The sequence below is a fragment of the Hypanus sabinus genome, chromosome 7 (assembly GCF_030144855.1).
Source record: "Hypanus sabinus isolate sHypSab1 chromosome 7, sHypSab1.hap1, whole genome shotgun sequence".
NCBI classification, from domain to species: domain Eukaryota; kingdom Metazoa; phylum Chordata; class Chondrichthyes; order Myliobatiformes; family Dasyatidae; genus Hypanus; species Hypanus sabinus.
In genome coordinates, this window is record NC_082712.1 from 11,192,321 (window position 1) to 11,217,701 (window position 25,381).

General features: G+C 45.2%; 1 protein-coding gene across 2 annotated transcripts in view; it reads left to right on the forward strand.

The window, feature by feature from the left end:
* Positions 1-24,888, forward strand: part of LOC132396564 (zinc finger protein 131-like) — a 125,613-nt gene extending 100,725 nt beyond the window's left edge. Inside the window, exon 8 of one of the 2 annotated variants that reach the window (XM_059974221.1) lies at positions 22,000-24,888. In XM_059974221.1, coding sequence (XP_059830204.1) covers positions 22,000-22,017 — 18 coding nt within the window. In that variant the 3' untranslated portion in view covers positions 22,018-24,888. Of the gene's footprint in view, positions 1-15,906; positions 16,030-21,999 lie in introns of those variants that run through there. The other variant, XM_059974219.1, reaches the window with a different exon arrangement.
* Positions 24,889-25,381: the final 493 nt, after the last annotated feature.

Here is a 25,381-nt window from a genome sequence, read left to right on the forward strand (position 1 = left end):
GAGTAAAGCCCGAGCTCCCTTAATCTCTGATCATAATACATATTCTCTAAACCAGGCAGCATCCTGGTAAATCTTCTCTGTACCCTTTCCAATGCTTCCACATCCTTCCTATAGTGAGGTGACCAGAACTGGACACAGTACTCCAAGTGTGGCCTAACCAGAGTTTTATAGAGCTGCATCATTACCTCGTGACTCTTAAACTCTATCCCTCGACTTATGAAAGCTAACACTCTGTAAGCTTTCTTACCTACCCTATCTACCTGTGAGACAACTTACAGGGATCTGTGGACATGTACCCCCAGATCCCTCTGCTCCTCCACACTACCAAGTATCCTGCCATTTACTTTGTACTCTGCCTTGGAGTTTGTCCTTCCAAAGTGTACCACCTCACACTTCTCCGGGTTGAACTCCATCTGCCACTTCTCAGCCCACTTCTGCATCCTATCAATGTCTCTCTGCAATCTTCGACAGTCCTCTACACTATCTACAACACCACCAACCTTTGTGTCTTCTGCAAACTTGTTAACCTACCCTTCTACCCCACATCCAGGTCATTAATAAAAATTACGAAAAGTAGAGGTCCCAGAACCGATCCTTGTGGGACACCACGAGAAACAACCCTCCAGTCCAAATGTACTCCCTCCACCACAGCCCTATGCCTTCTGCAGGCAAGCCAATTCTGAATCCACCCAGCCAAACTTCCCTGGATCCTATGCCTTCTGACTTTCTGAATAAGCCTACCGTGTGGAACCTTGTCAAATACCTTACTAAAATCCATGTAGATCACATCCACTGCACTACCCTCATCTATGTGCCTGGTCACCTCCTCAAAGAACTCTATTAGGCTTGTTAGACATGATCTGCCCTTCACAAAGCCATGCTGACTGTCCCTGAACAGACCACAATTCTCTAAATGCCCATAGATCTTACCTCTAAGAATCATTTCCGACAGCTTTCCCACCACAGATGTAAGGCTCACTGGTCTATAATTACCCGGACTATCCCTACTACCTTTTTTGAACAAGGGGACAACATTCGCCTCCCTCCAATCCTCTGGTACCATTCCTGTGGACAACGAGGACAAAAAGATCCTAGCCAGAGGTTCAGTAACCTCTTCCCTTGCCTCGTGGAGCAGTGGAATATTCCGTCAGGCCCCGGGGACTTATCCGTCCTAATGTATTTTAACAACTCCAATGCCTCCTCTCCGTTAATATCAACATGCTCCATAACATTAACTTCACTTATATTGTCCTCACTGTCATCAAGTTCCCTCTCATTGGTGAATACTGAAGAGACATATTCATTGAGGACCTTGCTCACTTCCACAGCCTCCAGGCACATCTTCCCACCTTTATCTCTAATCGGTCCTACCTTCACTCCTGTCATCTTTTTGTTCTTCACATATTTGAAGAATGCCTTGGGGTTTTCCTTTTCCCTACTCGAAGGCCTTCTCATGCCCCCTTCTTGTTCTCCTCAGTCCCTTTCTTAAGCTCCTTTCTTGCTAATTTATATTCCTCAATAGACCCATCTGATCCTTGCTTCCTAAACCTCATATATGCTTCCTTCTTCCACCTGACTAGATTTTCCACCTCACTTGTCACCCATGGTTCTTTCACCCTACCATTCTTTATCTTCCTCACCGGGACAAATTTATCCCTAACATCCTGCAAGAGATCCTTAAACATTGACCACATGTCCATAGTACATTTCCCTACAAAAACATCATCCCAATCACACCCACAAGTTCTAGCCTTATAGTCTCATAATTTGCCCTTCCCCAATTAAAAATTTTCTTGTCCTCTCTGATTCTATCCTTGTCCATGATAATGCTAAAGGCCACGGATCGGTGGTCTCTGTCCCCCAGATGCTCACCCACTGACAGATCTGTGACCTGACCTGGTTCGTTAGCTAATACTAGGTCTAGTATGGCATTCCCCCTAGTCAGCCTGTCAACATACTGTGACAGGAATTTGTCCTGGACACAGTTAACAAACTTTGCCCCATCTAAACCATTGGAACTAATCAGGTGCCAATCAGTATTAGGGAAGTTTAAGTCACCCATGATAACAACCCTGTTGTTTTGCAACTTCCCAAAATCTGCCTCCCATCTGCTACCAGGGGGCCTATAGAATACTGCCAATAGATAGATAGATAGATACTTTATTCATCCCCAAGGGGAAATTCAACATTTTTCCAGTGTCCCATACACTTATTGTAGCAAAACTAATTACATACAGTATTTAACTCAATATAAATATGATATGCATCTAAAATCACCCTCCCAAAAAGCATTAATAAATAGCTTTTAAAAAGTTCTTAAATAGTTTACTAAAGTGCATTGAGTGGTAACTTAAGCTCAGTCCTAACCCCGGCACTTTATCATGTCTTGCCCCTGGTGGTTGAATTGTAGAGCCGAATGGCGTTGGGGAGTAATGATCTCTTCATCCTGTCTGAGGAGCATTGCATTGACAGCAACCTGCCGCTGAAGCTGCTTCTCTGTCTCTGGATGGTGCTGTTCAGAGGATGTTCAGGGTTTTCCATGATTGACTGTAGCCTACTCAGCGCCCTCCGCTCTGCCACCGATGTCATACTCTCCAGTTCTGTGCCCACGACAGAGCCCGCCTTCCTTACCAGCTTATTAAGACGTGAGGCGTCCCTCTTCTTAATGCTGCCTCCCCAGCACGCCACCACAAAGAAGAGGGCGCTCTCCACAACTGACCGATAGAACATCTTCAGCATCTCACTACAAACATTGAATGACACCAGCCTTCTGAGGAAGTACAGTCGACTCTGTGCTTTCCTGCACAGGGCATCTGTGTTGGCAGTCCAGTCTAGCTTCTCGTCTAACTGCACGCCCAGATACTTGTATGTCTTAACCTGCTCCACACATTCTCCATTAATGATCACTGGCTCCATATGAGGCCTAGGTCTCTTAAAGTCCACCACCATCTCCTTGGTCTTGGTGATATTGAGACACAGGTAGTTTGAGTTGCACCATATCACAAAGTCCTGTATCAGTTTCCTATACTCTTCCTCCTGACCATTCCTGACACACCCTACTATGGCCGTGTCATCAGCGAACTTCTGCACATGGCAGGACTACGAGTTATATTGGAAGTCTGATGTGTACAGGGTGAACAGGACCAGAGAGAGCACGGTCCCCTGCGGCGCTCCTGTGCTGCTGACCACCGTGTCAGGAAGGGTAAATGCTGCCTTCCTGTACCTGACTTCCACGCATACTGACTCAAAAGAGGATCCTGCTACATTACCCACCCTTTCTGTAGCCGTAATAGTATCCCTGACCAGTAATGCCACCGCTCTTCCCCTTTGTCCCCCTCTATCCCTTTTAAAACACTGAAATCCAGGAATATTGAGAATCCATTCCTGCCCTGGTGCCAGCCAAGTCTCCGTAATGGCCACTACATCATAATTCCATGTTTGTATCCAAGCTCTCAGTTCATCACCTTTGTTCCTGATGCTTCTTGCATTGAAGTACTCACACTTTAGCCCTTCTACCTTGCCATCTTTACACCCTTTATTCTGCTTCTCTTTCCTCAAATCCTCTCTATATGTTAGATCTGGCTTTACTCCATGCACTTCTTCCACTGCTCTATCACTTGGGTCCCATCCTCCTTGCAAATTAAACCCTCCTGAACCATGCTAGCAAACCTATCTGCAAGGATATTTCTCCCCCTCGAGTTCAGGTGCAACCCATCCAATCTGTACATGTCCCACCTTCCCCAGAATAGAGCCCAATGACCCAAAAATCAAAAACCCTGCCCCCAGCACCAGCTCCTCAGCCACGCATTGAACTGCCATCTTCTCCAATTCTTACCTTCACTACAACGTACCACTGACAGCAATCCTGAGTTTGAGGAGAGATCGGACGGACTGGGTTTGATCTGAGGGGAGATCGGACAGACTGGGTTTGGTCTGACGGGAGATCGGACAGACTGGGTTTGGTCTGAGGGGAGATCGGACAGACTGGGTTTGGTCTGATGGGAGATCGGACAAACTGGGTTTGGTCTGAGGGGAGATTGGAGAGTCTGGGTTTGGTCTGATGGGAGATCAGAGGACTGGATTTGGTCTGAGGGGAGATCGGACAGACTAGGTTTGGTCTGAGGAGAGATCAAACAGACTGGGTTTGGTCTGAGGGGAGATTGGACAGACTGGGTTTGTTGTTGGGGGGGATCTGAGAGACTGGATTTTGTTCTGAAGGAACAGTGTGATCTCAGGACCATCACAGCAGGAGGAGGAGTGAGAGACTCGGGAGATCACCTAGTGCAGGGAAGCAGCTGAGGAGCTGAGGTGAGTGTGCTTTAAAAGGAGCTTGGAGGGCAACTGAAGGGTTAAACAGAGTGTTGATTAGTTGTTTAGAGGGAGTGAGTACTGGTGATAATTGGCAGGGACAAACAAATGGAGGGGTAACTGAAGAGGAGTGGCCAGTGTGTGAGTGGCTCAGGGTAGGAGTGGAGCATTGAGGCTTTGGCTCATGAGGCTTCGGCGAGCAGAGGCTGAGGCTGACCTTGCTCCCAGCAAGGTAAGGCTGGATAAGTTCCTTTAACTAACTTAATTAACTTAGGAGTAGGCAATGGAGTCAGCAGTTAGGGCAGTTGAGTGCTCCGTTTGCAGTATGTGGGAAGTCAGGGTGAGCACAGCTGTCCCTGATGACTACTCCTGCAAAAGGTGCATCCAGCTGCAGCTCCTGAGAAACCGAGTTAGGGAGCTGGATGAACTTCGGATCATTTGTGAGGCAGAGGCAGAAATAGACAGGAGTTTCAGGGAGATAGTCACCCCATAAAGTCAGGAGGCAGGTAGCTGGGTAACTGTCAGAAGAGATAAGGGGATTAGACAGAATGAGCAGAGCACCCCTGTGGCTGTTCCCCTCAATAATAAGTATACCGTTTTGGATACTGTTGGTGGGGATGACCTACCAGGGACAAGTTGCAGTGGTTGCGTCTCTAGCACCAAGACTGGACTCTCAGCTCAGAAGGGATGGAGGAAAAAGGAGAGAGCAGTAGTGATAGGGGATTTGATAGCTAGTGGGACAGATAGGAGGTTTTGTGGGAGAGATAGAGAATCTCGGATGGTCTGTTATCTTCCCGGTGTCAGGGTTCGCGATATCTCGGATCAAGTTCTCGATATTCTCAGGAGGGAGGGTGAGCAGCCAGATGTCGTGGTCCATGTTGGGGCCAATGACGTGAATAGGAAGGAGGAGGAGGCCCTGAAAAGAGATCTTAGGGAGTTAGGTGCAAAGTTGAAGGACAGGACTCCAGGGTTGCAATCTCAGGATTGCTAGCCATGCCACGTGCTAGTGCAGCTAGAAATAGGAAGATAATGCAGCTAAATACGTGGCTAAGCAGTTGGTGCAGGAGGAAGGGCTTCATGTTTCTGGACAATTGGGCTTTGTTCCAGGGAAGGTGGGACCTGTTCTGACGGGACGGTTTGCACGTGAACTGGAGGGGGATTAACATCCTTGTGGGAAGGTTTGCTAGTGCTGCTCCGGGGGATTTAAACTAGATTTTCAGGGGGAGGGGAGCCAGTGTGTTAGAGCAGATAGTGAGGTGGAGGAGGATAAAGGTCATGCGAAGACTGCATGTATAGACCGAAATCAAATGTTTGTACTTGATAAAAATGTTCTCATGTATCTATTTCAATACAAGGAGTATTGTAGATAAGGCAGATGAGTTTAGGGCATGGATTGGCATGTGGAATTACAACATTATTATTATTAGTGAGACTTGCTTGCAAGAGGGACAGGACAGGCAGCTTAATGTTCCAGGGTTCTGTTGTTTCAGACGTGTTAGAGGGGGAGGGCTGAAAGGGGGAGGAGTGGCATTACTAGTCAGGGAAAATATCACAGCTGTGTGTGGACAGGACAGCTCGGAGGGCTTGTCTAATGAGGCCATATAGGTGGAGCTGTGGAACAGGAAAGGTGTGACCACACTAATAGGGTTGTATTATAGACTGCCCAATAGTCAGAGAGAATTGGAGGAGCAAATCTGTAGAGACATAGCAGACCGATGTAAGAAACAGAAAGTTGTAATAGTAGGAGATTTTAACTTCCCACATATTGACTGGGACTCCAACACTGTGAAAGGGCTAGATGGATTAGAGGTTGTCAAATGCATTCAGGAAAGTTTTCTAAATCAATATATAGAGGTACCTATGAGAGAGGATACAATACTTGATTTCCTATTACGGAACCAAATGGGTCAGGTGACAGAAGTATGTGTAGGTGAACATTTTGGGTCCAGTGACCATAATGTCATTAGTTTCAAGTTAATTATGGATAAGGATAGGTTTGGTTTTCGAGTTGAGGTACTAAATTTGAGAAGGGCTTATTTTGTGGAAATGAAAAAGGATCTGGGAAGACTGGATTGGGATAAGTTGTTTTCTGGCAAGGATGTGTTCAGTTAGTGGAAGGCTTTCAAAGGCGAAAGTTTGAGAGTGCAGAGTTTGCATGTTCCTGCCAGGATTCAAGGCAAAGTCAACAGGCATAGGGAACCTTGGTTTTCAAGGGATATTGGTGATCTGTTTAAGAAAAAGAGAGAGGTGTATAGCAGGTATAGGCAACAAGGAACAAATGAGGTACTTGAAGAGTATAGAAAATATAAGAAAATACTAAAGAAGGAAATCAGGAAGGCAAAAAGAAGACATGAGGTTGCTTTGGCTGATAATGTGAAGGTAAACCTGAAGGGTTTCTGCAAGTATATTAAGAGTAAAAGGATCGTAAGGGACAAAATTGGTCCCCTAGAAGATCAGAGAGGTCCTCTATGTGTGGAGCCTCACGAGATGGGGCAGATCTTAAACAGTTTTTTTTGCATCAGTATTTACTCAGGAAACTGGCATAGCGTATATGGAAAGAAAGGAAATTCTTCTATATTGATTGGCACTTGATTAGTTCCAAGGGTTTAGATGGGGCAGAGTTTGTTAAGTGTGTCCGGGATGGATTCCTGTCACAGTATGTTGACAGGCCGACTAGGGGAAATGCCATACTAGATCTAGTATTAGGTAACGAACTGGGTCAGGTCACAGATCTGTCAGTGGGTGAGCATCTGGGGGACAGTGATCACCGCTCCCTGACCTTTAGCATTATCATGGAAAAGGATAGAATCAGAGAGGACAGGAACATTTTTAATTGGGGAAGGGCAAATTATGAGGCTATAAGGCTAGAACTTGCGGGTGTGAATTGGGATGATGCTTTTGCAGGGAAATGTACTATGGACATGTGGTCAATGTTTAAGGATCTCTTGCAGGATGATAGGGATAAATTTGTCCCAGTGAGGAAGATAAAGAATGGTAGGGTGAAGGAACCATGGGTGACAAGTGAAGTGGAAAATCTAGTCAGGTGGAAGAAGGCAGCATACATGAGGTTTAGGAAGCAAGGATCAGATGGGTCTATTGAGGAATATAGAGTAGCAAGAAAGGAGCTTAACAAAGGGCTGAGAAGAACAAGAAGGGGGCATGAGAAGGCCTTGGCAAGCAGGGTAAAGGAAAACCCCAAGGCATTCTTCAATTATGTGAAGAACAAAAGGATGACAGGAGTGAAGGTAGGACCGACTAGAAATAAAATTGGAAAGATGTGCCTAGAGGATGTGGAAGTGAGCGAGGTCCTCAATGAATACTTCTCTTCTGTATTCACCACTGAAAGGGAACTTGATGATGGTGAGGACAATATGAGTGAGGTTGATGTTCTGGAGCATGTTGATATTAAGGAAGAGAAGGTGTTAGAGTTGTTAAAATACATTAGGACGGATAAGTCCCTGGGGCCTGATGGAATATTCCCCAGGTTGCTCCACGAGGCAAGGAAGATTGCCGAACCTCTGGCTAGGATCTTTGTGTCCTCGTTTTCCACGGGAATGGTACCAGAGGATTGAAGGGAGGCAAATGTTGTCCCCTTGTTCAAAAAAGGTAGTAGGGATAGTCCAGGTAATTATAGACCAGTGAGCTGTTGGGAAAAGATTCTTAAAGATTGGATCTATGGGCATTTAGAGAATCCTGGTCTGATCAGGTACAGTCAGCATGGCTTTGTGAAGGGCAGATCGTGCCTAACAAGCCTGATAGAGTTCTTTGAGGAGGTGACCAGGCATATAGGTGAGGGTAGTGCAGTGGATGTGATCTACGTGGATTTTAGTAAGGCATTTGACAAGATTCCACTGGGTAGGCTTATTCAGAAAGTCAGAAGGCATAGGATCCAGGGAAGTTTGGCTGGGTGGATTCAGAATTGGCTTGCCTGCAGAAGGCAGAGGGTTGTGGTGGTGGGAGTACTTTCAGATTAGAGGGTTGTGACTAGTGGTGTCCCACAAGGATCTGTTCTGGTACCTCTACTTTTTGTGATTTTTATTAACGACCTGGATGTCGGGATAGAAGTGTGGGTTCGCAAGTTTGCAGATGACACAAAGGTTGGTGGTGTTGTAGATAGTGTAGAGGATTGTTGAAGATTGCAGAGAGACATTGATAGGATGCAGAAGTGGGCTGAGAAGTGGCAGATGGAGTTCAACCCGGAGAAGTGTGAGGTGGTACACTTTGGAAGCACAAACTCCAAGGCAGAGTACAAAGTAAATGGCAGGATACTTGGTAGTGTGGAGGAGTAGAGGGATCTGGGGGTACATGTCCACAGGTCCCTGAAAGTTGCCTCACAGTTAGATAGGGTAGTTAAGAAAGCTTATGAGGTGTTAGCTTTCATAAGTCGAGGGATAGAGTTTAAGAGATGCGATGTAATGATGCAGCTCTATAAAACTAGTTAGGCCACACTTGGAGTACTGTGTCCAGTTCTGGTAGTATAGGAAGGATGTGGAAGCATTGGAAAGTGTACAGAAGATGCTGCCTGGTTTAGAGAGTATGGATTATGATCAGAGATTAAGGGAGCTCGGGCTTTACTCTTTGGGGAGAAGGATGAGAGGAGACGTGATAGAGGTGTACAATATATTAAGAGGAATAGACAGAGTGGACAGCCAGCACCTCTTCCCCAGGGTACCACTGCTCAGTACAAGAGGACATAGCTTCAAGGTAAGGGGAGGGAAGTTCAAGGGGAATATTAGAGGAAGGTTTTTCAGTCAGAGAGTGGTTGGTGCGTGGAATGCACTGCCTGAGTCAGTGGTGGAGGCAGATACACTAGTGAAGTTTAAGAGACTACTAGACAGGTATATGGAGGAATTTAAGGTGGGGGGGATATGGAAGGCAGAGTTTGAGGGTCAGCACAACATTGTGGGCCAAAAGACCTGTAATGTGCTGTACTATTCTATGTTCTATATTCTATAAAACAAGCAGAAGTGTCATGGAACATAAAGAGATTAAAGAGGAGGAGGTGTTTGCTGCCATACAGCGAATAAAAGTAGATAAAGCCCCTGGGCCTGACATGATATTTCCTCGGACCTTGAGAGAGACTAGTGTAGAAATTGCAGGCGCCCTGGCAGAAATATTTAAGATGTCCTCAGCCACGGGTGCAGTGCCGGAGGATTAGAGGGTAGCTCATGTTGTTCCGTTGTTTAAAGAAGGCTCCAAAAGTAAACCAGGTAATTACAGGCTGGTGAGCCTGACATCAGTAGTAGGTAAATTATTGGAATGTGTTCTGAGAGATCGGATATACAAGTATTTGGACAGCCAAGGGCTGATTAAGGATAGTCATCATGGCTTTGTGTGCGGTAGATCATGTTTAACGAAACTTGTAGAGTTTTTCGAGGAGGCTACCAAGAAAGTAGATGAAGGAAAGGCTGTGGATGTTGTCTACATGGACTTTAGTAAGGCCTTTGACAAGGTCCCACATGGGGTGGTTAGTTCAGAAGGTTCAGACACTAGGTATCCATGGAGAGGTTGTGAACTGGATTCAAAATTGGCTGTGTGGGAGAAGACAGAGAGTGGTAGTGGATGATTGCTTCTCAGACTGGAGGTCTGTGACTAGTGGTGTGCCTCAGGGATCTGCACTGGGACTATTGTTGTTTGTTGTCTATATCAATGGTCTAAATGATAAAGTGGTAAATTGGATCAGCAAGTTTGCTGATGATACTAAGATTGGAGGTGTTGTAGACAGCGAGGAATGCTTTCAAAGCTTGCAGAGTGATCTGGACCAACTGGAAAAATGGGCTACAAAATGGCAGATAGAATTTAATGCAGACAGGTGTGAGGTGTTGCATTTTGGAAGGACAAATCAAGGTAGGACATACACAGTAAATGGCAGGGCACTGAGGAGTGCAGATGAACAAAGGGATCTGGGAGTTCAGATACGTAACTCCCTAAAAGTGGCGTCACAGGTAGACAGGGGTGTAAAGAAGGCTTTTGGCATCCTGGCATTCATAAATCAAAGTCTTGAGTATAGGAGTTGGGATGTTATGGTGAGGTTGTATAAGACATTGGTGAGGCCAAATTTGAAGTATTGTGTGCAGTTCTGGTCACCTAACTATAAGAAGGATATCAGTAAGATTGAAAGAGTGTAGAGAAGATTTACCAGGATTTTGCTGGGTTTTCAGGAGTTGAGTTACAGGGAAAGATTGAACAGGTTAGGACTTTATTCCTTGGAGCATAGAAGAATGAGGGGGATTTGATAGAGGTTTACAAAATTATGAGGGGTATAGACAGAGTAAATATGAGTAAGCTCTTTCCACAGATTAGGAGAAATAAATACATGGCTTTAGGGTGAAAGGGGAAACGTTTGGGAGAACATTAGGGGGAACTTCTTCACTCAGCGGGTGGTGGGAATGTGGAACGAGCTGCCATCTGACATGGTAAATGCAGGCTCACTCTTAAGTTTTAAGAATAAATTGGATAGATACATGGATGAGAGAGGTTGGAGGGTTATGGACTGGGTACAGGTCAATGGGACTAGCGGAATAAAGTTTCAGCCCAGACTAGGAGGGCTGAATGGCCCGTTTTCTGTGCTGTAGTGTTCTATGGTTCTATATATTTTAGTGTTCAATTCATCCTTTCCACAATTCCACCAGACTGTGGTCTATAGTGTATATGAAATCTCTGCTTGATCCTTAAAAGTGCCATGACAGTATCGAATCGGATCCAGAACACATTTCACAGCCCAGAATTATCTGGGCTGTGAAATGTGTTCTGGATCTGATTCGATACTCCGGGGTAGTTCCCAATGAGAGAATATCCTTTCCAATAAGATTTTTGCAGTGACCTTTGTTGTTATTTTAGCTGGAAAAGCTTCCACCCACTTTGGATCTATTTCTACCAGAATATATTTGTACCCTCCTGGGGTGGGTGGAACGAGACCAACATAACCTATCTGCAAATAGACCAAAGCCCTTCCACTGGCTTGGTGTGTCGAAGGGCTCCTTTTTTTACATGTCTGTCAGGATTATATTGTACACAAATCAAGCAATTTTTGACATAATGCTCCACATCATCCTTCATTTTAGGCCACCAGCCCACTTTCATGATCTTTTCCAGGGTGCTTTCACATCCTGATGTCCCCATAGATCATGGAAACAATGGATCATCTGGTTTCTTCCTCCCTCTGGAACCACAAACTTTCCTCATTGAAGGACAACTCCTTCTTTGACAAACACTCCCTTGTCCTCTTTGTATATTTCAGACCCTGTCCTTCAAGCATTTTTTAAAAAATTCTTTATCTTTCTTCTGCTCCTCTGTTAAATCCATAACCTTAATCTGTTTTCCCTTCTGCCTTCCAATCTGCAAACCTGTAGCTGCCATTCCTGTCCAATAAAAGCACCTTGCTTCGCCAATTTGTCAGCCTTTCAATTTCCCTCAGGAGATGGTTTAAAGTGGGACTTCACCTTTATGACTCCTTATTATTTTCCCTTTGCCTCTTCAAATATATATTGTAATGAAGCAGCAGATGAGAGGGTAAATGTACTGTAAGGCTGTTACAAACATACATACTATCAGAGTGTATGACTGACCCTGGCAGAAACCGCTTTGGGTGGCTAACCACAAATACCACAGCTGCCATTTCTGCTGCCTGTACACCCATGGATTTGGGTAACGTTACCTTTCCTGGCCATGTTCATCCTCTACATATATGCCACACCCAGTTCTCTCACCATCCTGTACTGATGAGGAGCCATCCACAAAAATTTTAAAGTAGGATTGTCTTTTTTCTTTGTGTCTCTGTTCTCAGTCAGTACTTTATCTGATCTGCTTCCACCCGTCCTTTTTGTTTTGATACAAATGGACCCTTGGGATCATTTGCTATCATAACTTGACACTCATGTTCACTTCCTTGGTGTATCAGGTTATCGACTAACATAAAGGTAGTGTTTAAACTCACTTTACACTAATATTTCCCCCTTGCAACAGCAATGTCTATCTTGCAATTCTATTTTGGCTTACTGACCAATCGTGAATCCTTCCATCTAACAGTAAATGTATGGAGGTCTTTTCTGTCAGTATTGAAAGTGGATTAGGTCCCACTTTGTAGGTGAAATGTTGTACTGCCCAGAAAACCACTAACAAGTGTTTTTCAGATATAGTCTACCCCTGTTCTAATGGTGAGAGCATGAGTGATGCATAGGCTACTGGTGTCAACTTTCCGTGCGTCTGCTGTAACAGTTCTGCTGAGAAGCTGGTATCAGTTGTAGCCACCTCCAATGAGAATGACTCATTCGGATTTGGGGTTTTTAAAGCAGGCAGAGTGGCCAACGCTTGCTTCAGATCTGTGATGTCCTGGGTGTGTTCTGATTTCCATTCCCACACCACATTCTTTTTCAGTAATTCCATTAAAGGAGCTGCCTCAGTAGAAAATCCATCAACGTAATCCCTGCAGTAGCCTACCAGCCCCAGAAAGGACCGCAATTTCATAAACAATTCTACTCCTTGCTTTTTAATTTCTCTTTTTCCCAGTGTCAAGACCATTCTCAAACAACTAACTTTTGTTTCATTTCCTGTGCTTTTCTGGAGTTTATCTTTAGTCCCAATGCAAAAAGGGGCAGCCATGGGCAGTGGCATGGGTCCCAGCTATGCCTGTCTGTTTGTTTGCCATGTGGAACAGTCTATGTTCCAAGCCTTCACTGGTGACCGTCCCCACTTTTCCTATGTTACATCGACAACTGCATTGGTGCTAGTTCCTGCACCCGCGCTGAACTCATCAACTTCATCCATTTTGCCTCCAAATTCCACCCTGCCCTCAAATTCACCTGGTCCATTTCTGACACCTCCCTTCCCTTTCTCGATCTCACTGTTTTTGTCTCCGGAGACGGCTTATCCACTGATGTCCATTACAAACCAATGGACTCTCACAGCTACCTGGACTACACCCTGTCCCACCCTGCTACTGGTAAAAATACCCCCCCATTCTCTCAATTCTTTTGTCTCCGCTGCATCTGCCCTCAGGATGAGGCTTTTCATTCTTGAACGAATTTCCTTTTTCAAAGAAAGCGGCTTCCTTTCCTCCATCATCAGCTCTGTCCTCAAATGCACCTCTTCCTTTTCACACACATCTGTTCTTAACCCATCCTCCCGCCACCCTACCAGGGATAGGGTTCCTCCTGTCCACATCAACCGCCTCACCTGCCTCCGCGTCCAGAACATAATGCTCTGAAACTGCCCCCACCTCCAATGGGATCCCACCACCAAACATGTATTCACCCCCCCCACTTTCTGCATTCCTCAGGGATTGCTTCCTACGTGACTCTCTTGTCCATTCGTTCCCCCCCCCCCACTCATGTCCCTCGCAAGCGGAACAAGTGCTACACCTGCCCCGACACCTCCTCACTCACTGCCATCCAGGGCCCTAAACAGTCCTTCCAGGCGAGGCAACGCTTCACCTGTGAATCTTTTGCAGTTGTACACTCTGTTCGGTGCTCTCCGTGTGGCCTCCTGCATATCGGTGAGATCTGACATAGATTGGGAGACTTACGCTCTGTCCGCCAGAACAAGTGGCAACAAGCGGGAACTCCCAATGGCCACCCATTTTAATTCCACTTCCCATTCCCATTCCGATATGTCAATCCACGGCCTCCTCCGCTGTCGTGATGAGGCCACACTTAGGTTGGAGGAACAACACCTTGTATTCTGTTTGGGCAGCCTCCAACCTGATGGCATGACCATTGATTTCTCAAACTTCCAGTAATACCCCCCCACCTCCCCCCACTTCACCACTTCCCATCCCCTTTTCCCTCTCTCATGTTATCTCCTTTCCCACCCATTGCCTCCCCTCGGTGCTCCTCCCCCTTTTACTTTCTTCCATGGCCTTCTGTCTCTTTCACCAATCAACCCAGCTCTTTACTTCATCCCTCCCCCCTCCAGGTTTCACCTGGTGTTTCTCTCTCCCTCCCCCCACCTTTTAAATCTACTCCTCAGCTTTTTCCCTCCAGTCCTGCTGAAGCGTTTTGGCCTGAAATGTTGACTCTACTCTTTCCTATAAGATGCTGCCTGGCCTGTTGAGTTCATCCAGCATTTTGTGTGTGTTGCTAATAACTGCACCAGTTCTGTCAATAGCTGATAAAGCTCCTGCTTGGTTTCACTCTGCAGGAGTAGATCACATATGTACTGAATCAAGCACTTGGGTTTTGAAAACCGTTTAAACCTTTCCCCTGAGCGCTGGTGAAATATAGATGGGGAATTATGGAACCCCTGTGGTAGGGTAGTCCACGTACACTGCTGTCTCTGAAAGGCAAATGCAAACTTGACCATGACCAAAACCCATTATTTATGTTTAAAACTGTGGACCATTCTACTCTTTCATTCTGTCTGACCACTTTTTGGAAATTCATATTGGTTTAGTGGTTTGGGGTCTGGACAGGGCTGGATTAAGCTAGTGTGGGGCCTGTAGCATATGTTATAAAGGGGCCCTAAATTTAAAAAATGCACATAAGTATTAAAACATAAATTATTTACTTGCATAGTAAAGTAATTCACTTTTTTCATTTGCTATACATCCAGATAATACAACAAATATCTGACACTTAAGTGATAGTATTACTTACACATAGGTATCAACTTCAAATGTCAAAAGTAACAAAACCACAATTTAAAAGTTAGATTTTCTAGATCGAGCATGAGCAAATTTGTTGATGATACTGGAAATGTCTATTTCATGCAGAAGTTCAATTTCAATGCTCATTAGAGTGAGGTTGTTCAAATTGTTTTGACCCATGGTGCTCCTTAGTTCATTTTTAATCCTTTTCAGTTTTGAAAATGAGTGTTCTCCACTGCAGTTGGTAACCATGAGTGACAAATAGATGCACATGGCATTTTCTACATTTGGAAAACATGACTCCAAAGAATCGTCACTTATCAAATGGTACAACTGTAACTCTATGAGGTCTTGTTTGGCGCCAATATGAGAAGCAAGATCAGCTTTCAACAGTTCAGTAAACTGCACAAATTCTTCATCAAGACTTTCTTCTAGATCTTCCAGATATGATTTAATAAGGTTTGATGACCTCTTTATGATCTCTTCTGGTGTAAATGACTGTAACTGATGAAGGAATCCAAAAACACCATTCACCTTTAGATAAGCTTTCTGCCTTTTTGACAGGGCAGAAAGCAAGCTGTCAATAATGGCAAGAAATGTTCAGCTTTTAAACTTCTGAGAAGGTGTTTGCGATTCAATAAGTGGATCAAGAGTGCTGGAACCACTGAAGTCATCATACGTGTGATTTTGCTTGTGTTTTCTTCGAGTTTGCTGTTGATAACCTTCACACTTAGTCAGATCCTTGGCTTTTTGCTCAATGTCTGAAAAAGTAGACCGCATAGCTTGAATATATCCATGCAAGGATTCATAGAGTGCACAAGCTGTGTTCAAGTCTTGGCCAGAAGATTGCAAAGAAGCACTGGTCATTTGAAAATGCTGTAATACTTGACCCACAATATGATAATTATTCCTGTTTCCAACTTCATCATGGTTGAAAGTAGTCCACGAGCCTGTTGTCGACACTGCCTTCTGATCATTGTTATTTGAAATGTCATCCAAGACTTGTTTTATTGCAGAAAAGCTGTGTAAAAGTGCTTTGTTGCATCTGCATGAGCTGACCACCTGGTATCTGACATTCTTTTCACAATGGGCAAATGAGCACCACCACCAGATAATGCAGCAGAAAGGAGACCCCACTGGTAAGTAGAAGCAGAAAAAAAAGTGCACAGGCTTTCTACAAATTGAAAGAAAATTAATGCTTCTTGACAACATTCAGCAGCACATTTTCCAACCAAATTTAGTGAACGTGCAGAACATGGAATGTAATCCGCAAACTCATTCAGCTCTTTAATTCGTGCTTGTAAGCCACTAGACTTGCCACTTACGTTGCTGGCATTGTCATAACTTTGACCAGGGCAGACTTTTATACCAATGTCATTTTCCTTTAAAAAGTAAAGTGAACTTTGAACGAGCTGTTCAGCACTATGACCTTCCATATCCAAAAACTTCATGAATCTTTCAACTGCTCCAGACGGCAAAACATAGCACTCAGTCAAAGTCAGCTGGTCCACATTAGATATATCTGGAGCAGAATCCAATGAAACAGAATAGTACTTGTATTCCTTCACATCACCATTAATGTGATGCAGTATGCTGGATCCAATCAGATTGATGACTTCCACACATGTTACCTGGTTTCAGCACCTAAGTTACAGGGAAAGGTTGAACAAGTTAGGTCTTTATTCTTTGGAGCATAGAAGGTTGAGGGGGCACTTGATAGAGGTACTTAAAATTATGAGGGGGATAGATAGAGTTGACATGGATAGGCTTTTTCCATTCAGAGTAGGGGAGATTCAAACAAGAGGACATGAGTTGAGAATTAAGGGGCAAAAGTTTAGGGGTAACATGAGGGGGAACTACTTTACTCAGAGGGTGGTAGCTGTGTGGAATGAACTTCCAATGGAAGTGGTAGAGCCATGTTCGATATTGTCATTTAAAAAAAATTGGATAGGTATATGGACAGGAGAGGAATGGAGAGTTATGGGCTGAGTGCAGGTAGGTGGGACGGCACGGACTAGAAGGGCCGAGATGGCCTGTTTCGTGCTGTAATTGTTATATGGTTATATGTTGTTTTAGATAGGTATGAGTTATGTCCCTTTCCTTTGTTTGCATGAGCAATTTATATGCTCTGCCAGAAAAGGGTCGAACTTGGCCAGTAATTCTAACAACCCCAAGTAATTTCCATTATGAGGTGAGCCAACAGCTTCATCATTACCACAAAATGAAAGGCCTCGTTCTGCTAAAAACTTTACAACTTCAATTATTTGCTCTAGAAGTGTGCGCCAATACTTTTGTTCGGTCTCCATTTCTTTCACAAGGTGGGACCCGACTCATTTAGCGACACGAAGCTCACAATCTAATCCAATCTTGTATGTTCCTGAGCTGGTTCAGATTACCTAAAATCAGGAAAAAATTGAGGAATCATGAACTGGGTCACACAGAACTGCTGAGTCGCTCATTCCTTGTCGCAGGCTCACCATGGCAGCGCATCCTCTAGCAGCGTACAGTGCACGCTGCAGCAGCTTGGGAGCATGGGAGATAGCACAAAGGTCACCACGACACAGCAATGAGCCAACACACACCTGCACACACATACCATACAGCTCCCCCAACATGAGAACAACAGCATTGCCAGATCATTGTGAGAATACAGTGAGAGATGCCGATTTCACCAGACTGTAGCTTGCAAGCATTTAGTGCATGCGGGGTTCTCGAAAATGCATATGCTACTTTTGCTACTAGATTAATCAGGACACGTGTGCTCAGAGACAATACTCAAGAGCTTTTCCAAGCAACTAGCCATCAGAGAGAACTTCAAGGAAAGGAGATTGATTATAATGTGTCCCATCCAAATATGCACTTGGCTTTGCCGGATCTACAGTGAGATGGTGGGGAACTGACTGCTATGGGTGTTAACAGAGGGGACCCAGTCGACGCACTAGACAGATTTTACCGGAGGAGAGGTGAACATCCCACTGCATTTGCATCCCATTTATGGACTGTGTTCCAAGGAGTGTAGGAACAGCAGTAGAGTGCGGCCATTTAGATGGTTGTGGATACTGGCGTCTCACTATACCGTTGAATCTAAAAAGGCACTGGAAATGTTTGATCCTTCTGAACCCACACATACTGAGGCACTGAGGAAAATGTGTAGAGTGAGGGAAAAGGAGATACAGAGACCATCTAAACTCCCTAATGGGAAGGTGATGGCTATTAAAAGTCAGGCATCTGCCTGGAGAAATAAGGGTAGGGGACCCACCCCGAGGGCCTCCCTGCCACACCATCAAGGGGCAAGGAAGGGCAGAGGAAATTGAACAGGGCCAGCAACAGGGAGAACTGAAGGTGGAGTAATTAAATGCTATAACTGTGGTCAAGAGGGACACATGAAGAGAGAATTTCCAAACCTGAGACAAGAAAGAGCAGAGCAATAGGGTTTGTAATTGGAGGAGCCAGAAAGACGGAGCCCACAATATAACATGATGGAGACACCACCATCCAGGGAATTGTACCCTGAGTCTGAATGATGGTGTCAGGCTTCACCAACATGGGTGTGACACAAGATGGGGTGAAACTGGAAGTCCTTGAGTGATTGGTAGGGTCAGAGGCCGCCCTGTTACCTTTTTATGGGACACTGGAGGATCCCGAACCACCGTCAACACCACTAATGTAAATAACGTAAATTGGGAGATACAAGGTAGAGTTATCCTCATTGGATTCTCAGACATCCACCAGTGGGACGTGTGAGTGTGACTTTGGAATTAAGGATAGGAGACATAGCATCGAAACATTCAACAGTGCTGGTGGAATTACCCAGGGAGCGGGAACATATTCTGGGGACTGATTACTTGGCCAAAGTGGGGCTTTGCTTTGATCCAGTTAATTGTATGATTTGGCAGATGCCAACTGTCATGAATAACATACACCACATACAGATCACCTTCCCCCGCCTGGGACTGGGTTTGCTCGGAGGTGAGATCAGAGGGAGACTGGCTTTGTTTTTTGGAGTGACTGAGGTGTTTTCAGAGAGTCAGTTTGTTCTGATGAAAGACTGTGGAGAGATCACAGAGACTGGGTTTGTTCTGAGGGGAGATCGGACAGACTGGGTTTGGTCTGAGGGGAGATCGGACAGACTGGGTTTGATCTGAGGGGAGATCGGACAGACTGGGTTTGGTCTGAGGGGAGATCGGACAGACTGGGTTTGGTCTGAGGGAGGTGGGACAGACCGGGTTTGGTCTGAGGAGAGATCGGACAGACCGGGTTTGGTCTGAGGAGAGATCGGACAGACCGGGTTTGGTCTGAGGGGAGATAGGACAGACTGGGTTTGGTCTGAGGGGAGATCGGACAGACAGGGTTTGGTCTGAGGGAGATGGGACAGACTGGGTTTGGTCTGAGGGAGATGGGACAGACTGGGTTTGGTCTGAGGAGAGATTGGACAGACTGGGTTTGGTCTGAGGGGAGGTCGGAGGGACTGGGTTTGGTCTGAGGGGAGATCGGACAGTCTGGGTTTGGTCTGAGGGAGGTGGGACAGACTGGGTTTGATCTGAGGGGAGATCGGACAGACTGGGTTTGGTCTGAGGGGAGATCGGACAGACCGGGTTTGGTCTGAGGAGAGATCGGACAGACCGGGTTTGGTCTGAGGGGAGATAGGACAGACTGGGTTTGGTCTGAGGGAGATGGGACAGACTGGGTTTGGTCTGAGGAGAGATTGGACAGACTGGGTTTGGTCTGAGGGGAGGTCGGAGGGACTGGGTTTGGTCTGAGGGGAGATGGGACAGACTGGGTTTGGTCTGAGGGAAATGGGACAGACTGGGTTTGGTTTGAGGAGAGATCGCTCAGACTGGGTTTGGTCTGAGGGGAGATCGGACAGACTGTGTTTGGTCTGGGGGAGATTGGACAGACTGGGTTTGGTCTGAGGGGAGATTGGACGGTCTGGGTTTGGTCTGAGGGAGATCGGACAGACTGTGTTTGGTCTGGGGGAGATCGGACAGACTGGGTTTGGTCTGTGGGGAGATCGGACAGACTGGGTTTGGTCTGAGGGGAGATCGGACAGACTGGGTTTTGTCTGGGGGAGATCGGACAGACTGGGTTTGGTCTGTGGGGAGATCGGACAGACTGGGTTTGGTCTGAGGAGAGATCGGACAGACTGGGTTTGGTCTGAGGGGAGATCGGACAGACTGTGTTTGGTCTGGGGGAGATTGGACAGACTGGGTTTGGTCTGAGGGGAGATCGGACAGACTGGGTTTGGTCTGAGGGGAGATCGGACAGACTGGGTTTGGTCTGAGGGGAGATTGGACAGACTGGGTTTGGTCTGAGGAGAGATTGGACAGACTGGGTTTGGTCTGAGGGGAGATTGGACAGACTGGGTTTGGTCTGAGGGGAGATCAGACAGACTGGGTTTGGTCTGAGGGGAGATCGTACAGAGTGGGTTTGGTCTGAGGGGAGATCGGACAGACTGGGTTTGGTCTGAGGGAAGATAATGATAATGCCCAATTAGTTTCACAGCTGAAAGGACTGAACTTGCCTTTTGGGGATGTGGTAAATGAGGAAGTAGCTGGAAATATCTCCTCTTTCATTGCGGTAGGAAAAACAACACAGAAGTATCAGTGACTTGTGCAAGATAAAGTGATAGATTGGCTTTATCTGTCAGCATTAATCGAAATGCTTCTTGTGTCACAGACAGAAATGTGCCACATCTAGCCGAGATGCACCCAGACAGGGTGCTGTGTATGGTGTTTGATAACTCTTGTCTTGTACTTGCTGAAGTTTAGAAGAATGTTGGGGGGTGCAGGGGATCTAATTGAAACCTATGCAATACTGAGAGGCCTAGATGCAGTGAACATGGAGAGGATGTTCCCAATTGTGGGTAAGTCTTGGAACTGAGGGCACAGCCTCAGAATAGAAGGACGGCCATTTAGAACAGAGATGAAGAGGAATTTCTTTAGCCAGGGAGTGGTAAATCTGTGGAATTCATTTCCACAGGCAGCTGTGGAGGCCAAATCATTGAGCATTTTTAAAGCAGAGCTTGATAGGTTCCTGATTAGTCAGGGAGTTAAAGGTTGTGGGGAGAAGGGAGGAGAATGGGGTTGAGATGGAAAATAAATCAGCCAGGTGGAGCAGACTTGATGGGCTGAATGGCTTACTTCTGCTCCTATGTCTTATGGTGATGTAAAAACAGTTTATTCTTGTAAATTGTTTGTATAATAAATTAAAAACACACATTTCTGAGGTCACCCAGCTGTGGATTTGCTGAGAGGATGTGGAGAAGATGCAAGAGCCCGTGTTGCAGTTCATTCCCAGCAGCTGTGTAACAGTGGACTGACTCTCTGATGTATGGGTGTACCCCGGCAGACTACAAGTCTGCTGGAAGATCATCAACTCAGTGATGGATCTACTTCGTGTCAGGGGATGTCGAGGAGGCTTATCCCAAAAGCAAAGCAGTGGAGATGATTCAGCCGTGAGCAATAACCTTAATAACAGACTGTACAATAACAATCCATGGGGGGTGTGTAAATTGAGAGAGACAGAAACTGAACACAACAGGCAACAAGGTAAACTAGGCAGGGAGAGTGAGGACTGGGAGCAACTATTTAAGGTCAGCTCATTCGATGAGTGAACAAGGAGTGTGGATGAGAGCTGGGTTGAAATAGGCTGCCGGTGATGATTCTGGAACGATCGGCAGGTGAATCCCATTGGCTGGGTGGAGATGCGAGGTGCCTGAATGTGCAGGCTGGGGTTGTCAATGTGACTGTGCCTGACACTTTGATCTGCCCAAAACTTGTTGGTCACCCAGGGCAGCGAGATGTCCAGTACCTCAATTGGAGGGCTGTCCAGTGGGTCCAGAGTCCAGCCCCTTAAACACCCTAGCGGCCACTTGCATGACAGTGGGTAGTATAATTGTTAAAGTTAGGTGAACATTAATTAACGACCTGAATATGAAGATTTTGTAGTTTCCTTGTTTGTATGTATTTTTAATATGTATGAAGGTTATTTTTGAAACATAAAACAGTGATGAATACTAGCAAGATTTATTTATTTTATTTAAAGTTTAAAGTACATTTATTATCAAAGTTCGTGTGCAGTATTCAACCCTGAGATTTGTCTTCCCACAGACAACTACAAAACAATGAAATACCGTGGAACTGATTCAAAGAAAAAGCTCAAACACCCAACGTGCAAAAAACAGAACAAGTTGTGCAAACAAAAAAAACAAGCAAATAAAACACAGAATATAAAATATCAAACCACAGATCGCGGAGCGAGAGCGAGAGAGCCCCCTGACTCAAGGTTTCAATCTTTTGCAAAGGGGCTGTGCTGGCTGCACCCCAAAGATACACATCTGGAAGATACACATCGTCCAGGCCACTCCTGGAGATATCAAAAATGGGCAGTCAGCAACCTCTGGGAGCTGGAACCCACTGCCGTGAAGAACTGTAGTTTGAGTGCAGTCGGAGATCATGGACTCCGACAGGACTGCTGCACCCTTGAAAAGGGAAAAATGATGTTAAAGAGTGGAATTTGAGCTGTTTCACAGACGAGCTCGAAGCAGTCACTGTCACCATTTAAGTTCCTTTTTCTCATTGTCACTATTGTAACCAATATTGTAGCATGAACCTATGATCTCTGGTGTGACTAACTTCTGTAATTCACAGTGGAGAGTATGTGGATTGGTCGAATCCTAACCTGCTATGGAAACCCCAATGCCCAAGAACAAAAAATCCTACAAAGAGAGATGGGTACGGCCCAGTCCATCACAGGAGGTGCCCTCCCCACCAGTGAGCACATCTACAAGGAGCGCTGCCACAAGAAAGCAGCTTCCATCATCAAGGACCCCCAACATCCAGGCCATGCTCACCTCTCACTGCTGCCATCAGGCAAGAGGTACAGAAGCCTCTGGACCCATACCACCAGGTTCAGGGACAGTTATGACCTCTCAACGATCAGGCTTCTGAACCAGAGTGGAATGCTTCATTCACCACAACTCTGAACTGATTCGACAACCTATGGACTCACTTTCAAACATTCTGTAACTCATGTTCTCAGTTTTACTTATCTCATTTTTTTTGCCCAGTCCGTCTTTTGCATATTGGTTGTATGTCCATCTTTGTTTGTGTGTTGAGGGCATATAATAGAGCAAAAACTAGAAAATAAGACCATAAGACATAGGAGCAGAATTAGGCCATTCTGCCCATCAAGTCTGCTCCATCATTCAATCAGGGTTGATCTTTTTTTCCCCCTCCACTACCCAGCCTTCTCCAGGTAATCTTTAATGTCGGGGATAATCAAGAACATATCAATCTCTGCCTTAAAAACATCCAACAACCTGGTCACTACAGCTGCCTGTGGTAATAAATTTCATAAATTCAATACCTCTGGCTGAAGAAATTTCTCCGCGACTCTGTTTTAGATGGACACTCATCTATCCTGAGGCTGTGTCTCCCCCATCAAGGGAAACAGCCTTTCCACATCTACTCTGTCTAGGGCTTTCAACATTCGAAAGGTTTCAGTGAGATCCCCCTCATTCTTCTAAATTCCAGTGGGTACAGGCCCAGAGTCATCAAATGTTCCTCATATGATAACCTGTTCATTCCCGGAATCATCCTTGTGAATTGCCTCTGGACCCTCTCCAATGCTTGCACATCTTTTCTTAGATAGGGAGCCCAGAACTATTCACAATACTCAAGACGAAGCCTCACCAGTGCCTTATAAAGCCTCAGCATCACATCCCTGCTCTTCTATTCTAGTCTTCTTGAAATGAATGGTAACATTGCATTTGCCTTCCTCACCACTGACTCTACCTGCAAGTTAACCTTTAGGGTGTTCTGCATGACTCCCAAGTCGCTTTGCATCTTAGATTTTTGGATTTTCTCCCTGTTTAGAAAATAGTCCGCACATTTATTTCTTCTACCATGCATTTTCCAACATTGTATTTCACTTGCCACTTTCTTGCCCATTCTCCTAATCTGTCCAAGTCCTTCTGCAGTCTACCTGCTTCCTCAACACTACCTGACCCTCCACCAATCTTCATATTATCTGCAAATTTGGCCACACAACTACTGTTCCATCATCTAAATCATTTACATACAGCATAAAAACCAATACCTACAGAACACCACTAGTCACTGGCAGCCAAACAATAAAAACTCTTATTTCCACTCACTGCCTCTTACCAAGTACCCAACGTTCTAATCATGCCAGTAACTTCCCTGTAATACCATCGCTCTTAAATTGGTAAGCAGCCTCATGTGTGATATCTTGTCAAAGACCTTCTGAAAATCCAAATATACAACATCCACTTTATCTATCCTACATCTAATCTCCTCAAAGAATTCCAACAGGTTTATCAGGCAATATTTTCCCTTAAGGAAACCATGCTGACTTCGTCCTATCTTGTCCTGTGTCACCAAGTACTCCATAAACTCATCCTTAACAATTGACTCCAACATCTTCCCAACCACGGAGGTCTGGCTAAATGGTCTATTGTTTCCTTTCTGCTGACTCCCTCCTTTCTTAAAGAGCGGAGTGACATTTGCAATCTTCTGGAACCATGCCAGAAATATCATTACAAATGCCTCCGCAATCTTTACCACTGCCTCTCAGAACCCTTGAGTGCAGTTCATCTGGACCACGTGACTTATGTATCTTTAGGTCTCAGCTTTTTGAGCATCTTCTCCCTTGTAATAGTAATTGCACTCGCTTCTCTTCCCTCACACTGTTCAACACCTGGCTCACTGCTAGTGCCTTCCAAAATACTCATTTAGTTCACCTGCCATCTCCTTACTATCTCTCTGGCCTCATTTTCTAGCGGTCCTGTATCTACTCTCATCTCTCTTTTATGTTTTGTGTACTTGAAAACAGCTTTTTCAATCCACCTTGATACTGTTTGTTAGCTTGCTTTATATTTCATCTTTAACCCCTGATGACTTTTTTTAGGGATTTAAAAGCTTCCAAATCCTCTATCTTCCTGCTCATTTTTGCTTTCTTGTATAAGATAACACTTAATTTATCCCAAAGGAAATTATTGTTGCAAGGTTGCTCAGTCAGAAATATAAACTTTAACATACAAAATGTAAGCATTGGGCTATTAGAAAATACAAAATATGCATTAAAAATTAACAGTGGAAAATACAGATGAACAATGAAACCATATACTAATATAATTAAGGAGCTGGAGTTGTAGAGACTTAGAGCCAGAGGGAGAAAGGATCTCCTGTGGCATTCAGTGGTGCACCTCGGTGGAATCAGTCTGTTACTAAAGGTGCTCCTCTCTTTGTCCAGTGTGTCATGGAGGGGTGAGAGGGATTTCCATAATGCACTGTAGCTTCTGCATAATCCTCCTCTCAGACAGCCACCAGGGGATCCAGTTCCACCCCCAGAACAGAACCAGCCTTCCTGGCAAGCTTATCGATCTTCTAAGCATCAGCTGCTCTCACCCTGCTGCCCCAGCGACCACAATGCAGAGTAGAATGCTGGCCACCACTGAGTTGTAGAAGA